Genomic DNA, 13,389 nt, shown 5'->3' with positions numbered 1-13,389 from the left:
ATCAGGCAATAAGTCATGTTAAGGAGGACTCACAACATTCACATGTGACTAAAAGCCTAAATGAAAGCTAAATGCTGAATAGGTATAATTAGAAAAAAGGCCTTATACAAACTAGGGCTTTAAAGAGCCATACATTCACCTCAGAACCAAAACTTAAAGCCTGGTCAATGTTCTTAAACCAAGAATGCTGACTGTGCCACTGCTGCCAGACCACTGCCGCTTCTACTGCTGTCTCCCACCGCTGTGGTGAGGCCTTGCAGCCTGCTACTGATTTTGCTACCACCGCCAGGCCACTGCTTTAATTGCCACTGCCGCTATTGCCACTGCTGTAGCAAAGTCTCATAGGCTGCTACTGCTGTTGCCTCCCACCACCACGACAAGGCTTTGCAGGCCATCAGCACTTCTGCCACCGCTGCCATGAGGCTTCACAAACCACAGCTGCGACTGCTGCCACCAGGTCAAATATTATGAAACAGTTATCACAATGTAAACTTCAAACTGGTTTTAGACAATATATCCCTCTGTCACCCAGTCCTAGTGAGCATCAAAATCACCTGCTAAAACAGTGTCTTATTTACCGTCATTTTAGCAGGTGACACCTTGCAAATTTGCACAGCACCCCCTGTAAATGGATGCAGAACCACTCCCTTTTAGCAGCACTTTGCAAGGTGTTTTGAAGTCCCCTCTTCAGGACTTCAAAGTATCTTGAAAAGGTGGGTGACCCTGCACACCTGTCAAATTTGGTCTGCAAAGCTGATCCTGAAAAGGATTTGGCCCATGGAGCCAATATGTTTCCCAACACCTGTTGTAGAGTCTGTGTACTCCCTGCATAGAATTACCACCACAGGTTAAAGTGGGAGTTTGCTTAATCCCCAAATATATGCTCCTGTGAGAAAGACACAGTGTTTGCAGAAAAGGAGCCTTTACATATGAGTTGTGGCGAATCACTACAAAAAGGGAGTTACTGAAACAGAAGAGGTGCGTGATGAGATGGGCTCCATACATACAAAATACCGTGCACTTATTCGGATTAAATCGTTTTGAATAACCAGTTTTTCCAAGGAAATGGCAGTGCAGTTTAGAATCCTAGTCTACCCATAAGTGTATGCATTACAACACTTTCATCACTGCAAGTACATGCAGCTCAAACACTGAATCATAGTATCGTGCAACAAACTAACTATTTAAAAAAGAATCTTGTCAGAGATCTAGCATTCCAATTGTCTCTACAATTTGGGCTCTTTAAAGGAGGCATAAATAACTGATTAATAATAATAATCAATTATTATTACTCACTACCATCCAAATACCCTCCAAAATTTCCTGGATAAAGTGTTCAAGTTAACAGTCAAAATCTAAATCACTTGCAGTATAGCATCCTTTAGAAATTAACCAGTCTGGATCCTGAAGGGCATTTGTGACTTTTGAGTTATATCAATATAAAACTCACACACAACATTCCCAAGTACAGCAGTTGTGAGGACATCTATGTTGACTAGAAACAGATTTCACATCCGGGGTGGGGGGGTCAGACTTGTTACAACAAAGAGTGTTCTGTGGTACATTCATGATTTAACAAATTTATTATAAATTTTGTGGACCGCAGTCCATTCATTTGATGCATGAAGTGTAATTGTGAATTGGTAAGCACTGGCAAACACATGGCTGAGGGGAGCAAAGTCAAATGGAAATGAAATTCATAACGAACAGTGCCTCAAAGCAAGATAATTACAGTGACCAATTAACAAGGCAGTGTTGATGACAGCACCAACATCTTGGCATTGGTATCCAATTAACATATGTATTGAATTGTAATTCATCTGTTTCATGCTGGACTTTCCCTTTAGAGATCTTTGGATTTTATATTCCTGCGTGATTTACATCTAATGCTACTTCAGCAATGTCAGATCAGCCACAGAGCTTTCCTTAAGTGACCAGGGAGAGTTGCCACCCCATTGATTTTAAAGAGTGTTCCTACTCCTGTTCCTATCTCACCAATTCCCCTCTCAGTTCTGACAGTATACGAGTTACAGGTGCATATGCTCAACTATATCAACATGGCTTCTTCACTACTAGAGTGGAATAGAAACGATTAAGTATTGGTTTTTCTCTTGCTGTAAACTGAGGCTATTGTCAAAAAATAAGGAGGCAGCCTACTGAACAGTACTCTATTGTTTGCTTTGCTGCAGAGCTAAGTGATTATTTTCTCCATAGGAGCCACACCTTCAGAACAGACATTCTTAACAAATGTTCTCATTCTGGTACAGAGACCAACTAGCTTTCTTCCACAAAAGAGGGGAGAGTGTTCCTTATTACTGTAATGACCTGATTGTGACAAGCAGACACGAGGAGTAGGAAAACAATGCTTAATGGACAGCCCATATGGTATCAATTCATGATGTAAAAATAGGTGATTGCCCAACAGGCTTGCAAGCATAACATTATTTTTTAAATGTCTTGAAAACCACATGCAGTTTGAAATATTTCACTTAACCTCTTAAGTGACTGGGAACATAAATTTCAGGAGAGATTTGTGTATATAACACCATAGCTCTCAAAATATGTAGACAGCTTCATAAGGAACCAGGTCACAGAAGTTAAGAGTTCAGAGAGTGAGAGTTTAAATGGGTGGTCTATGACTAGACAATACATCCTGCGGATCACCAACTTGTGGCGAGTGCCTTGCTTTAAGCAGAGGCAGGGCACACATACAATGAAGACAGTCATACCCAGCTTGAGGACTACTTTTGCAAAGATGATGTCCCTGGTTTGAGGAAAAGCTACTTTTAGGTGAGGCAGGGAAGGAAATGGTTTAAAACTGTATGAAAGCAGGATGTTTGGCTCTGACCATTTTCTACCCCTGCAATTGCATTTCAAATGGATGGCTTACACAATTACTACTTTCTGGAGGAAGGTTCACACAGCGGTGCAGCTAAGTACTTCTAGATCAGGAGTCAGCAACCTTTTTCAGCCGTAGGCCGGTCCACCATCCCTCAGACCATGTGGTGGGCCGGACTGTATTTTGAAAAAATAAATTAAAAAATGAACAAATTCCTATGCCCCAGAAATAACCCAGAGATGCATTTTAAATAAAAGCACACATTCTACTCATGTAAAAACACACTGATTCCCGGACCATCTGTGGGTCAGACTGAGAAGGCGTTTGGGCCGCATCCGGCCCACAAGCCTTGGGTTGCCTACCCCTGTTCTAGACCTTATACTAAATGGTCTTACGGGAAGTGGGGACACCTTATATGACCATGAGTATCATCTCTCCACCTTGCGTCACTTCATTCATTGCAAGTGGTTAAATATTCCAGCATTGTTAGAGCAAAAGCACAAACAAAGCAGCTTGACAACCTTGATAAAATAAGAAAATAGAGAACGTACAGTTGTGATATTTAAACTCGCTTAAATCACTGCACTATCCTGACTACAGGAAGAAAATGCAATTTGATTCTGCTGCCTTGATGGGAATGCACAAACTTTGTTCTAGAAAAACAGTATTGTATATTTTAAAGTTGAAAAAAGAATCAAATTAGCATCTGCAATCATGTACTTTTCTGGTCAGCCACCTCAAGCATATAAAAAGCTTAAAATAAGTGGAGGGATGGAAGGATGCTACAAATATAGTATCAGGCCTGGTGGGCTTTAGCATGCCCATGGCAGCCCAGGTGTTGATACCTGGCTTCTTTGCCACTGGGGGAGCAAGGGCTTCTATTCATATAGAAGCCTTTGACCAGTCCAGGAGCAGAGTCACACCATGCATTTAAAGCACATTCCACATCCATTTAAGGCACATGGCTTCCCCCAAAGAATCCTGGAAAGTGTAGTTTGTTAAGGTTGTTGGGAATTGTAGCTCTCTGAGGGTGGAACTACAATTCCCAGGATTCTTTGGGGGAAGTCATGAATATTAAATGTGCACTGAATATGCTTTAAATGTATGCTATGGATGTACCCCAGGTGACCTTTCTTTTAATTCTGAAGATGTTTGACTTGGCTACTGTTTGATATTACCGTATTTTTTGCTCTATAAGATGCACCAGACCACAAGACGCACCTAGTTTTTGGAGGGGGAAAACAAGAAAAAAAAATATTCTGAATCTCAGAAGCCAGAACAGCAAGCGGGATCACTGCGCAGTGAAAGCAGCAATCCCTCTTGCTGTTCTGGCTTCTGGGATAGCTGTGCAGCCTGCATTCGCTCCATAAGATGCACACACATTTCCCCTTACTTTTTAGGAGGGAAAAAGTGAGTCTTATAGAACAAAAAATACGGTATTTTATTGTCCAAGCATTAACAGATTTTTATCTGCTCTTCAATTCACAGGTAAGGTGTTATGTGACTAAAGTCAGTCATTGATTTCAATGGTTCTTCTCTGAGTATGATTCTGTTGGATACCACCCATTATTATGTATTTTTAGTATGCTTTTATTCTAGTTATTAGCTTCCTTGAGTCTGTAGACAGAAATGAAGGATACTGAAAAAACAAACAATTTCTGTCAGATCATCAAACATAAGGAGAGATGTACTATCAGATGGCAGCTTCCCCTGGAGACTCAAAGTCTGACCATCTTTCTGAAGAACTATTTACTCAAGTTATCTTTGGTGACAACAGGCAAGGGTTCATTTGACTAAAGGGTGGGGCTTAAATGTACATTGTATCTAGTTGTCTGAGTACCTCTGTGTTTTGTGTTAAGGGCTGGTACAGTGCAGTGGCTAAAATAGTGAACTTCTTAGTTTAGACAACAATGCTCTGTGGCCTCAGGCAAGCCATTAATCAAAGCACAGTATCTGCAAAATGGGAATAATACTGCAGGCTTGTTGTAAGGATCACCAAGATGTTTGCAAACACTGAAAAGCTCAAATGCACACAAATGTATTGTATATGAGGAGGACACTGTACCCGACTATTGCCTCTCAGAACAATCTATACTGTCATCTTCATGCCAATTGTCTTTGGATGCTCAGAGGTGCCACTGGCTTTTTCCACAATATCTACCAGTGGGAGGCACTCATAGGGTATGCTTCCAAGAATACTTAAGTGATCAAATGTCAAATATGAATGCTGCTCTGGGTACTTCAGAACATCTTCCTATCAGCTGGGCAGACACACCCTGCAATTCCCTTGTTATTCAAGAAGTGGAAAAGAGAAGTTATAACTGATTAATTTTACTCAGTTTTTAACACTCTTATCTGAAGAAATCATCCCTCCTGCCATGGGACCTACTCAAACACTCCTGAGGCAGAAACTATCTACAGTAAAAATGAATTTTACAACCACTGTGAAATACTGTGAAAAATAACTTCAGTGTATGTACTGACAGATACTATATATAATCCTTAAAGTTCTACTCGAAACCCTTTTTGAAAAGCAGTGGCTCACAGCCTCAACTATTTACACCATTACTGTAAAGATAAACTGCAAAGAACATGTATCAAGCACACAGATTCAGAAATTATATATAATCTCTCCTATCACACTGCTCATTTTGCACCATTCCACCTACAGCCAATTTATAGAAATCATTGTATGTCTCTAGATCTAATATAATGATGACTCATATATAATGGCTAGTCTTTTATGCACTATTCCCTACTTTCAAGGGTTATGTAGAGACTAAATTGTAAAGCAGATTGCAAATCATCTTTCTTTGAAAGGCTTTAAAGAAGATTCTATGAGAGATACTTTAGAAATTCCCTCCCCTCCCCTGACATCAGATGTTTTCTATGAACACAGTATTATGAAGGAGCCTGTGCAAGTAACCTACTCCCTCCAGTAAGATTAGTTTGTTAGAATTACTGTTTACAAGGTTCTCTGCAATACTACTCAATATACTAGATATGTGACCATATTTTCTGCCACAATTTTCTTCTTTTAACACATATGCCTGAATATGCCTTGCATAACTCAAAAGCTCATATCAAAAATCTTGAACATTACCTGGTACTTAATTCTTTTTTCACCACGATACTGTCATTGATAGCTATTTCAGCTAACTATTGTTTAGCAATAAGGGAGGGACATGATCACAAATCACCCTCCCCCAACACTCCACCCTCAACCATGGCTTGATCAACCATGGCTTGATGTCACATCTGATAATTAAGAACACCCCCTAAACACCAGTTAACCATGGTTACTATTTTGGGAACATTATGCCTGCACCCATTATGACTCTGATCTGGTAGAGAGACTTATTACCTGGTCTATTTTTACTGGAATAGAGGTCTTTAGTTATTACAAGTGCAGTCAAAACATTCCCTAGTTTGAGATGTTTGTACAGATTTGGGGATAAATGTTTTGTGATCAAGTCAGCATCTCTGGGGTTCCCTGCTGCCATAAAACAATGGGAGATCTGATTTAGTGTGTTGGTTTCATTTACATTGAATGAACAAGACTTTAAAAAGTATGTTGTGCTAATTTTATGTACTAATTATCTTAATAGTTTCTCCAAAAGTCAGTTAAATGAAGTATTTGCCTGGAGAGGAGAATTCAAGCTGCTACATTCAATGTGCTTTAAGTGTTAGAGTCAAACAAATTTGAATCTTTATTTGGAAATTATCTTTATTTAAATAATTAATTAAAACAACTCAGTAACATAGTCGACTCTCAGCTTATGTGGGGGATAAATTCCATGGACAGTGCATAAAGCCAAAATCATGTATAGGCAAGACACACTCTCCCTGCACCTCCAAGCACTCTCCCAAGGTGAGTGCAGTGGCAGGTGGGATTGCCAATGTTTGTTTGTTTTAATGGATGCCTGCCCCTATTTGTTTGTTTGCTTAAGTTTAAATGCATGTAAGTTGCAAGTCAACTGTACACAATTATAAAGAAAAAACATTAAGGTACTGAAAACTATTTTACCATACTAAATTTAGTATCCCTCAAGAGCTGTGTGCATAAGCATGTGCTTTCTAGGGCTAGTCACTTCATAAATAGCCAATTACAACCATGAATTTATATTTCATTAGTATTATATTCATTTCAGTTGCCAAATTTGCACAGTACTCATTTCTAAAAATGGAACATTTTCCATGGAAAAAATATCACTTGAAAAATTTCCAGAAATGTTTTCACCCCACAGCACTGTTACAATATATTTGGTCTACAAATATTTGCATTAGTAAGTAGTCTCTCTCTGTATACAAGCTGGAAATTAGCTATCGTTCCATTGTATCTAATTACATGTTCTACACAATTCAAAGACTAAAATATTCATTTACTAACAGAAATTGGCCCAACAAAACTCTCTCATATTATTTCCGGTTTCCATTTTTAAATATATCATTGTATGCACATTTTCCCAATTGGGTTATGCCTCCCTTTCTCTCCCTCACAAGAATACCATGTAGACATCTATAATTAGAATAAGCAACCATAACACACACATTTGAATGTTAAGGTTCCCAACTGTACATCTCCCTTGGACACCGCTTTTGGAAAAAAAACATCCCCAGTGCTACCCAAAACACTGTTCATCAGTACCAATACATACTTTTCACAGGGGAAAGGCCTGGGAATAGATTCCCCTTCTCATACAATTAAACAATTAATCTCAATGGGGAAAAATACTAGTGTCAAATCACAAGAACCCCTCCATGTATCTAAACTCTCCCCTCAATTTTCAGATTACAAGATGGTGTAAAAAATAATGAAATTGTTATGTGCAGCTGCTTCTTACTTCTGTTCCCTGCAAGTCACAAAACTTCAGTTAGTGACCTTTTTTATTTGGACTCTGTTACCAATCAACATTTTCCTGGGCTATTTAGTCAATGGAAATTAATTCAATGAACATGCACTCTTTTTGTTTAGTTTGCATTCAACTTCCAATAGTACCCATTGAAAGTAAGAGAATGAAACCAAAACATTGTTTTTACCTGTCTCAGTTTCTGGATGAAGACGCCGCTCTTTTGCATTCTGCAGAACTTATCACCTTGTGCCATACGCTGCCTAAGTCATCCAGTACTTTGACTCAGTTACTTTTATTTTTCCTTTCTGGACCAGAAAGTAAAGAAGTAGCTGTGCCCAAAGCAGAAGTTCCTTCTGAGCTGAGCTAGTCTCCTCCCTGTATTCAAGTTATTCCTTGGTCACACTGTTGAAAGATTACACTTGGGCACTTTATTTTCCTCCCTCATGAAATCCCCACAAAAAGAGACTTGAACCAGCTTATTGCTCTTATTTGTGTCAACGATGCTGCCTCCTCCGCACTGTGGCTATCAATTCAGGAAAGGGGGGGAGGGACAGCTGTTACGACAAAGAACTGGATGAATCTCTGGCTAGATAGGGTGCTTTTGTGTGATGCCAGATCATGTCAATTATGTGCCATGTTTTCCTGAATAGTTCATTGTTTACCCTTTGCTTGCTCTGTTTGCACTTTTTACAGCATCTTTATCCTTCAGGATTCTCCTTTTCAATTTCAGAATAGTAAAGCAACAGTAGTCCTGGACTGTACCACATTTATATATTCTGATATTAAACACATGCACCAACCACCAGTCATGTTTCCTTTAAAGCTATTTAGCAATCCGTTTTGCATAATGTCCACAAACACACAGGGTCAGCACCACACATTGCAAACCAGTCACTCATCCTGTCAAAGAGCTACAGGCTCCACAATGCCCTTTAATCACATTCACATTTGTTACTTCAAAATACACCAAGGCATCAAAGCTACAGGATCTTCCTTACTCTAAACCCACTATATTGGCCATATGTCAGAGCACATGTATGTGCTCATGTGCATACCTCCCTGACCACTGGTCAGCGTCTGAAAACAGTTGTGATTAATATAAAGCTGTCATTTGCTAAGCTGATGTGACCAATACTCATTTTGTCAGCATACAATTTGATGAACTTTAGCCCCACATGGACAGATATACCTATTTACATATTACTTTAAACCCTCAAATTTTGCTCTTTTACAAACACACAGAAATAGACTATGCATTCCACATCCTGGAACACTATGCTCCTCCTTTCTGGCATGTCCTTCCTTTCCCCCCTAGCTGCCCACCTTCCTTTTCCAGACCAGGAGGATTCCCTTTGTCTATATATTAATTAGGCCCTTAGTAGCCATAAACAAACAGCACAAAACTGGTCATGCCAGCAGCATTAAGACTGGTTCCCTGGCCCTACCCTCTCTATTTCATGCTTCTGTCCTTGCATGATTCCCTCCCCGCCCCCCCCCCACCCAGTGACATGAAGTCCACAAATACTCCAGAGAATCTCCCACTACTATGAAGTATCATCCTCCTCTAATCCCTACACCTTTCTCCTGTTTTATCTCCCCCACTTAAGTGGGACAACTGGGAGATGACTTTCCCCCCTAGCCAGCGTAGCTAGCCTCCTGATGAGACCCTTTCCTGCCACTACCTAGGAACTGCAGCTTTTATTTTCCTTACATATACCAAGTAAAGGTTATCTAGACAGAACATTAGAGCTGTTGAATTTTCCACTGCTATGCTTCCTGTGGATTGCCCATATCTTCAGCAACAGCAGCCGGTGTATGAGTGCACTTAGGATGCACTTGAGGATAAACTGAAAATTAGTTGGACAAGTAACTGAAAAGTGCCATCCCCTTCTAGCAGTTTCTGAACAAAGCTAGAATCCTGACAGTAGCTTCCAACCCTCAAGAACCTTCACAGGGGACTGAGGATATCTGTAATATGCCCCCTTTTAAACAGCCCTGGGAATCTGTTTACACACACACACACACACAACCCTTCCCTTCATTGGTAGGGCATAAATTATGTGGGTAACGTGTGCCTGCCTTAACACTGTTCAGGAGCCTCCACATGCCTACAACTTGTTTCTCTCCCAATTCTAATCTAGTCCCAGCACACTTCTACAGCAGCTCTGCAACCTTCTTCCATTATCTCTACCACTGCTCCAAACACATACTTTCTCATAACTGAATTTCTTCTGGCTACAACCTGCCAATTCATCCCCATCCCCAAACACCTGAAGAATAGCATTTTCAGGTCAGACCCTGCCCCACCTTACAGTTTGCTCTTCAAGTTCTGATTAATTTCACCCCACACCCAAAATAATAATAATGCATTAATGTCCATGTTCCTCCACTGTGTATATAATCAAGGCAGCCCCAATCCTGGGACTTTCACTGCCGCTCCCACAGTGTGCTTAGGCTCCTCCCCTTCCTCTTCAAGCTCATTCTCCACCCATCCTGCCCCACTCCCAGTGGAAGTGGGTGGGATCCCAAACTCTGTTAACGAACCTCTTCGCCCAACTTCCCTACATGTACCGTGGTGCCACTAAACACACACAACAGACTTCCTAACGTAATATTTCCTTTCCTCTCTAGTGCACATCCTTCCCACAAGCGATATCCCACAGAATGGCACGGGCGGGGCGAGGGAACCCTTCCATCTGCGTAACCTATCACGACTGACTCCACCCCACCCAATATACACAGTGTTTCCCTCTTATTTGCAGGCTTACCTATTCCAAGACGACTACATACACCTTTCCCAGTTTTGTTCGAGGGAAAGGATCTCCTCCAGTGGAATGCCCTCGCGTCGACGGGAGAAGAAACCACTTTACACTTGTACATGTAATCTCCCTTATTGTAACCACGACAGGCAACCCTCCCACCCCCACCCCACTTAGGGGAACTTGTCGCCCTCTCCTTCCGCGGCCAGTTTTCTTCTCTGGTGTCTGGTAGGCGAGGAAAGGGAATTTCCTTCAGCCTCATCTAGTCGCCTCCCTTCCCCCATTTAAAACCCTCCCAATGGACACACAAACACCGCCCCATCTCTTCGGCCACCGCTTTATCGCCCCTCCAGATCTGGGGTGTCCCCCCCTTTCTTTTGAGGGGAGGAGGGAGAAACGAAAAGAGGGGAAGGGAAATCTCCTTCGGTGAAATCTAAAGCCCCCCCCACTGCCCCATTCACAACCGAACCAGCCCTGCACCACCACCTTCCCCCTCCCCACCCCGGGAAACTTTGGGAAGGCCCAGCCGATGCTCCCTCCGCTCACCTCAAACCGGCTCTTGGTGACTCCGTTCATTTCCCTCCTCATGGTGAAGGCCCTGCGGGGGTCGGCTCGGGTGAGAGCAGGCCAGGCCGAGCCGGGCCTGGCCCCCCCGGCTCCTGAACGGCGGCGTCAGCAGCGGCCGCCCGCTCAGCCCCGCGGACTCCCTTCGCGCTGCGGGGCTGAAGGAGGCGCAGCAGCCGGGGAGGCGGAAAGCCCGCCGTCGCCCGTCTGCCTCCCTAGACCAGCGGCGAGGGCCCGGGCGGCGTTAAGGCTCCTCAGCGGGTGCGGTTGAGGAAGGGGGGGGTCGGCCGGCCGGAGCCCCCTCCGCCGACTAGGCCCACTCCAGAAGGGAGGGGGGAGCAAAGAGAAAGCGAGCGAGAGAGAGTTCGGCCTTCGTCAACTACAACTACTACTTCTTCTCCTTCTACCCAAAACAAAAACACTCCGCACCTGCCAGCAACAGCGCCGCTCATTGGATGAGGGAGGCGCAGGCCGGGGAGGGGAAAGAGCACGGGCGGCGCGCGCCTCTGCGCGCGCGGATGGTGGGAGGAGGAGCGTGTGCGCGCGCCCACCCCTGCTCCCGGGGACAAGGCGAAGAAGCCGGGAGGGTCCTGGTCTTCCTTTTCTCCCCGCCCCGCACCCCTCCTCAACTCTGGTCTTGGCAGGTGAAGCGACCGCCTCCCGTCGCCAACCCTGAACCTATGCACGTTTCAATGACGGTCGTCGCATCGCGCAGGATTTCGGTTCTGATCCTACGCACGTGCGCGCCTCACGGGTGAAGCCGTTCGTCCCTACCGAGCTCGGTGAGGCTTGTAGATATATATTTTCAGCGCGCGCGCACTGGCACATTTCGGTTGCGCTCAGCGGTGGAGACATGCTCCCAAGCAGCTCTAGTGACTGGCATCCTTATTGATCTTAACGTTGTGCTGAATGGATCAACAAAAGGAGCTGCTTCTTCGTTGCCATCAGTTAAAATGCTTCAAACGCAGCTAAACCTTTTTTCTCTTTTTAATTTTCTCTACCTTTCCTCTGGGTTGGAATTTTTATTCCCTGGGGTGCCCCTTGCAGCAAGCTGTTTAGCTTCAGCATCCCATCAGGTGCCTTCAGATCATTCTCTTGAGCAACAAGATGAAAGCTTCCAGTTAAGAAGATTTGGCTCCTTTATTCTTGGGGGGAGGATTAATTCCTGTGGCATGGTGTTTCATCCAGCTATTGTATATATTGGGGGGGGGGGACACACACGACATTCTCTAACCAGGATAAGTAGCTGCCTCACTCCCTTGAATCCAAATTCTGCCAAGATCTGATGGATTGGTAGATTGAGCGAGTTGTGGACCACCTGCACTCAGTAGGTTGGCTTTCAGCAAGCCGATTATCCTATCAGCTTCACATACATTTTGGTAGGGGGGGTGGAAATACATATATAGAGGATGGTTGCCATATACTGGTAGTGATGATACAAGCAGTTTGACAGTGGAACGAACTGTTTTAAAAGGTGATGGATTCTCCTTCACTAGAGGCTTTAAAGCAGAGAATGGAAGACTAGCTACTGGGGTGCAACAGCAGAGGATTTCTGCAAAAGCAAGGGGTTGGACTAAGGTTACCTTTGAGGTCCCTTCCATATACTCTTACTAATTTACTGTACAAGGGCTATTGTAAGGATTACTGAAAGGACTGCGCGTGAAACTGCATCTACAGGAAAACCTGAAATTACACTGTATAAATGTCAAGCATTCTTACTACTGTTAATTATTAAACAAAACTATTAAGCTTTTACTCAGATACCATGCATTGAAAACGACCAAAACCAATTAAATGATACTTTTGCCAGTTGTTTACTCAAACAGGAACAAAAGAAGTTGATTTAACATTTAGAAATTTATCTTATTTGTATATGAACAATAAAGCTCTTCTACAAACCTGGAGGAGGAGGAGACTCTTGAGAGTCCCACAGACTGCAAGAAGATCAAACCTATCCATTCTTAAGGAAATCAGCCCTGAGTGCTCATTGGAAGGACAGATCCTGAAGCTGAGGCTCCAATACTTTGGCCACCTCATGAGAAGAGAAGACTCCCTGGAAAAGACCCTGATGTTGGGAAAGATGGAGGGCACAAGGAGAATGGGACGACAGAGGACGAGATGGTTGGACAGTGTTCTCGAAGCTACCAGCATGAGTTTGACCAAACTGCGGGAGGCAGTGGAAGACAGGAGTGCCTGGCGTGCTCTGGTCCATGGGGTCACGAAGAGTCAGACATGACTAAACGACTAAATAACAACAAACCAGCATTTTGTTTCCACTCTATATTTCCCCCACCTTTGACTAATGGAAACATTTTTGTTAAGTCAAATCGCTGGTCTGCCCTGGGTTCGTTCCTTTTGGAATGTAATGAAATAA

At 43.1% G+C, this 13,389-nt stretch overlaps 1 protein-coding gene across 3 annotated transcripts in view; it reads right to left on the bottom strand.

Moving 5' to 3' along the window:
* Positions 1 to 11,429, bottom strand: part of FBXL20 (F-box and leucine rich repeat protein 20) — a 66,245-nt gene extending 54,816 nt beyond the window's left edge. For 2 of the 3 annotated variants that reach the window (XM_053362974.1, XM_053362976.1), the window contains exon 1: positions 10,998 to 11,429. Coding sequence is in view for 1 of the 3 variants with exons in the window: in XM_053362976.1 (XP_053218951.1) it covers positions 10,998 to 11,039 (42 nt within the window). In the remaining 2 variants the exon portion in view is untranslated. The remainder of the gene's footprint in view (positions 1 to 10,997) is intronic. The other variant, XM_053362977.1, reaches the window with a different exon arrangement.
* Between the last annotated feature and the right edge of the window lie 1,960 nt (positions 11,430 to 13,389).

Source organism: Podarcis raffonei, chromosome 13, assembly GCF_027172205.1.
Source record: "Podarcis raffonei isolate rPodRaf1 chromosome 13, rPodRaf1.pri, whole genome shotgun sequence".
Lineage (NCBI taxonomy): Eukaryota > Metazoa > Chordata > Lepidosauria > Squamata > Lacertidae > Podarcis > Podarcis raffonei.
This window is presented reverse-complemented; position numbering and strand designations above follow the sequence as displayed.